Source organism: Mus caroli, chromosome 11 (assembly GCF_900094665.2).
Source record: "Mus caroli chromosome 11, CAROLI_EIJ_v1.1, whole genome shotgun sequence".
In the NCBI taxonomy this organism is placed as follows: Eukaryota; Metazoa; Chordata; class Mammalia; order Rodentia; family Muridae; genus Mus; species Mus caroli.
In genome coordinates this window covers 85,923,760-85,928,638 of record NC_034580.1, presented here as the reverse complement: position 1 = coordinate 85,928,638, position 4,879 = coordinate 85,923,760, and the positions used below count along the sequence as shown (strand labels likewise).

The 4,879-nt window shown below is 46.0% G+C and overlaps 1 protein-coding gene across 2 annotated transcripts in view; it reads left to right on the top strand.

Annotated features, from left to right (window-relative positions):
* The first annotated feature begins 338 nt into the window (after positions 1-338).
* The window catches only part of Tom1l1 (target of myb1 like 1 membrane trafficking protein), a 42,248-nt gene continuing 37,707 nt past the window's right edge, over positions 339-4,879 (top strand). For both annotated transcript variants that reach the window (XM_021177885.2, XM_029483603.1), the window contains exons 1-3: positions 339-439; positions 2,757-2,841; positions 4,593-4,671. In XM_021177885.2, the coding sequence (XP_021033544.1) occupies positions 382-439; positions 2,757-2,841; positions 4,593-4,671 (222 nt within the window). In that variant the 5' untranslated portion in view covers positions 339-381. The remainder of the gene's footprint in view (positions 440-2,756; positions 2,842-4,592; positions 4,672-4,879) is intronic.

Genomic DNA, 4,879 nt, shown 5'->3' with positions numbered 1-4,879 from the left:
TCCTTGTCTGAATAAACCTTAGCAATAACCCTCGCGTCTGTGTTAGCAATTAATCCCACACTGCCTAGTCTCCAAAGAGAGGGGAGCGGTCTTCAGCCCTGCGGTGGAGATGTTGGAGCTGGACTCTGAGTTCGCAGGCCCGGGGTGCGGAGTCACATCACTCCACCCGGGCTCGCAGCCCACCTAGAGTCACGAGGTGCGGGAAGCGCCAGGAGCACGCGGCAGGTGCGCCAAGTCCCCCGGGTCCCCGCCCTGCTCGCTGCCTGGCGCCTCTCCGGGGCCGTCAAGCGCTGGAGCGGAGAGGAGGAGCCTCGGGCACAGAGCGGGTGGAGTCGGAGGGCGGTGGAGGCGGATTTCCTGGGAGGGCTCTCTGGAGCTACCATGGCGTTTGGGAAGAGTCACCGCGATCCTTACGCTACCTCTGTGGGTCACCTCGTAGGTAAGGAGGCGCAGGGAGTAACATCCCGGCTGGCTTGGGGAACCGTGGGAGCTTTGCCGGTTCCACTCCATTCTCGATTGGGGGGTGGGGGGCGAGTTGGACCAAGTCGGAGGAAATGCTACCCTCCCCCGCAGCTTTCCCACGCCACCTGCGTGCCACCTGCGGCCACTTTCCACCTTTCTGGGTTTGGCTCACTCATACCAGAACCTCTCCGAAAAAAATGCAAAGTTCAAAATGTTGGGCGAGTGGAGCCAAGCAGGTGACCTGCAACACAGCACTGCGTGGAGTATTGGGACCGCTGGGAGGAGAAAGTGGAAACTTCTTGACCCGGGGAAGGTTCTTCATAAAGTGCGTCCACTCTCAGCACCTTATTGTTATACCCATTTTACAGACCAGAAAGAGAGATCTGAGACGCTAATTGGCGTGATCTCACCTTGAGAGGCAGGTTTCTCCAAACCAATTTTCTCCAGCGCACAGCCCAAGCGATGTGAGTGGGCCTTTTGCTTAAAGATGGAGATTGGGAGAGGGGCCGTCTGCAGTCACGGAGGCTCTTAGACCAAGCATCACCCTCCAACCCAGCCAGCATGGTCCTCCCTTATCCCTTGTGTTTGTGTTCTGAATTACAGAGGTGGATGCAGAAGTCACTGACTACATACAGTTGGCTTTTTGCCACCTCAGCTCCCTTCTTTACCCTGCCCCCTCCCTTGGGGACAGGGTGTGGCACCAGGGTGTATTAATGACAGGCAAACTGTTGGGAACTTGGTGGGGTGATGAAATCCTATGAACCTGGTAGTTTTAAGGCTCAGTCTCAGAAAGTTTAGATTGGAAGTAAGTTAAACTAACTGCTGCGGGGATGGGGAACAAACACCTTTGAACTTAAACCTGAGTTTCCACATCTTTACAATACTGGAAGAGAGCTGCCCTCTAGGAAAAGCACTGTAACTGCCCATCTCCTTGCTGAATAGTATGTGTTAGAATGAGTCCCGAGCAGAAATGGATCCTCACTGAAGCAAAAGGCACTTCGGCAATGTCCGATTATCCCTTAGTTTTGAAAACATTTAGAACTACTAGCTGGATGCCTTCGGGAAGGCATAGCCCCATCCCCCAGGGAACTTACCTGGTGATAAGGAGAATGGCCATATTCTGCAGCATCCACTGTTAAGACACCCTTATAATACTGAAAGATACCACGTAGTTTGCAAACAAAACTTAAAAAAAGGGAGAAACGAACTCAGCCACGGCCTTTGAAGTGTGAATAGTTCTCTAGGAATGAGCATGTTGAGAGAAAGAAGTAGCCAGATGGAAGAACAAGATGACCCAGCTTTGTCCATTTAGGATCCCATTAAAGCCACACACTATGGTTTGCGCCGTACATGGTGATCTTTGTCGTAGACGCCAATAAGCACACAGACAGTAATGTTTCTCAACCTGTGGGTTGAGACCCTTTGGGGACCCTTTCACAGGGATCCCCTAAAACCGTGGAAAAACACTGATATTTACGTTGCAGTCTATAACTAGCAAAATTGCAGTTGTGAAGTAGGCAGTGAAAATAATTTTATGGTTGGAGGTCACCATAACATAAGGAAGTTTACTAAAGGGTCGAAGCAATAGGAGGGTTGAGACCCACTGCGTTAGCGGTTTTCTGACCCTGGTCCTGTGTCCTTAATGAAGCCATCTAGAGAAGGAAATGTCAAGGGTGTGAGTATGTAAATCTGCCTGGTGTAAGTTTGATGCCAGAAGCCATCTTGCTCTGTAATTGTGCTAGCTCTGCCTTTTTCTTCCTCACACCCCTCCCGATACATACTTTAAAAATATAAATATCGCAATCAAATACCCTTGCTTTGAAGGCAAGTTCCCCATCATACTTGATGTGTAACCTAGGTTAATGTCCTTACTCTCTCTGAATTTCTCTTTCATCATCTGTAACCATGAGTTAAACGAGAATAGACTTAGTGATGTGTTGTTCACCTGGTCCGTGACTGCCCAGCAAGCCACAGATCTATAGTTCTGGCTTCTGAAAAACACTGGAGGCTGGAGATTTGTTGCAGGCTTTCTTAGTGGCTCACTCATTGCTGTCGAAACAGCAGCACTCTGGCCTTGGCTTCTGATCAATTCCTGAGTTACTGAGAATTGTTCAGGAGAAGAGAAAAGAAATCACTTTACCCTTTGGTAGCATAAACTTAAGTGCACCACCACCCCCAAGCAGATTATTTCAAGGACATGAGATTCTGTTTTGTTTTGTTTTGTTTTGTTTTGTTTTGTTTTGTTTTCTCTCCTTTGTGGCTCAGACTCAACACAAGCAGTTTTATCTTTATAGAAAAGGCTACCTTTGCTGGAGTTCAGACTGAAGACTGGGGCCAGTTCATGCATATCTGTGACATAATTAACACCACACAGGACGGGTAAGTTTACCATGGTATCTGTGCATTTGTGCCTGATAAGATCCATCAGAACTGCAGCTCGGTTTCCATTGCCAAGGTTTGGGTGTTTTGGTTGACAGACCGCTTCACTGACCTTTGGGTACTTCCTGCCTTGTGAGGATGGCAGGCTGACAGTGGGGACAACTTCCTCCTCCAGCATGCAGGGGACCCCAAGAGGTCATTAGAGCTTGTCACCTTCTTTACCTTTTCTTTACTACTTTAAATTTTGTGGTTGTCTCACTTAAATTCCTCATTTTGGAAAAAAAAATCTTTTAAAGAGAGGGATAAATTGTTTCTTTCTTTAGAGCTTTCTCCTGCTGTGATTGCCAGTGTTTTATGTAACAGAAACACTATCCAGAAGCAGAACTGAGCGGTTTCCAGGGGTTGTTGTCCAGGCGCATGGTGACCGACCCTTATCTTGATTGCTCGAGAAACAACTGAGCAATCTTTTCTTTCCTTGTCAGGGGACAAGTATTTATCTGTGATCCTACCAGCTCACCCAAGTTCATACTGTGCTCTTACAAGATGTGCTGGGTATTGATATATTATCTAAACTTGAAGCCACTAAATAACAAAAAGAAAAGAAAAACAAAGTCATTAACAAGCACTGCTACTTTGATTTTAGTCAACTGTAGGTTATGATAAAAGGCGAACATGTACATTTCCCTGAACATTCTTAAAGGATAATTGGTAGAGCCAGATTTTGTCCAGAGTGTGCTGATGAAGAAAACATGGTAAAATGATTATTGGTTATATATTAATGGCAAGTGCCTATGGTTGACACTTCTAAGAGTTTACAGATTTTTTTTTTTAAATGTGTCTCTGTGTGGTACGCAGGAGTGCATGTGTGTTCACATGTGTGTGAGCACACTTTAGTGTGGAAGCCTGAGGCTGATACCAACTGCTGATATCTTCCTCAATTTCTCTCCTCTTTATCTATTGAGCCAGGGTTTCTCAGCTGAACCCAGAGCTGTGTAGAAAGGCTAGTTAGCTAGCTAGCTTACCCAGGGGTCAGTCTCCACCTGCTAACCTAGCCTTAGCATGACAAGCAGGCTGTAATCCATCCACCATGATTTTACCTGGGTCTGGGGATGCTGGTACAGGCCTTCAAGCTTGCATAGTATCTCTCCTGCATATATAACAACAACAACAACTATACACACACACACACACACACACACACACACACACTGTGTGGTATTTAGATCCTCTGTGAACCTTTTTCATTACTATGATCAGTTTCTTTACTGATCTTGCAGAAGGGAAATCTAATGAAGTGAATTTTGACCCTCTATTTGCAGATCTCCCTAACATCAGGTTACAGCTAATCAAAATTAGCCAATTGCTGTAATTCTTATATCCCCTTACATATGGGGTACTCAGGCAGTGCTAAGAATCTTAAAGGGATCACTTTTCTCTTGTTGTTTTAGGGTTACATTTCCTGTAACCGGATTCTGTGTGTGTATAGAAGCCAGTGTGTACAACACTTCATGACTGTTTGTGTAATCCTTGCACACATATCTCAGCTGTGTCTCCCCAAGAGGCAGGTGGTGTGATCTATCAATTTTGGAAGGCAGCTTAGAGATGGTGCGCTAAGTGGCCCAGCTAAGACAGAAGCACAATCAAACATCCGCCTTTACGCTTAAGCCATTCCTATTTCCATATTGTACACTGCTTCCATAGAGACTGCCTCTCTACCCAAATTGTTCATTTCAGTGTCTTTATTGCCATAGGCCAAAAGATGCAGTAAAGGCTTTGAAGAAAAGGATCTCCAAAAACTATAACCACAAACAAATCCAACTTTCCTTATCAGTAAGTACTTTTAATGCTATAAATAAGATTGCGGGGTTTCTCCCCTACAATTAACATTCTTTTTCGTTTGTTTGTTTTTGTTTTGTTTGTGTTTGCTTTTTGTTTTTCTAGACAGGGTTTCTCTGTATAGCCCTGGCTGTCCTGGAACTCACTCTGTAGACCAGGCTGGCCTCGAACTCAGAAATCCGCCTGCCTCTGCCTCCCGAGT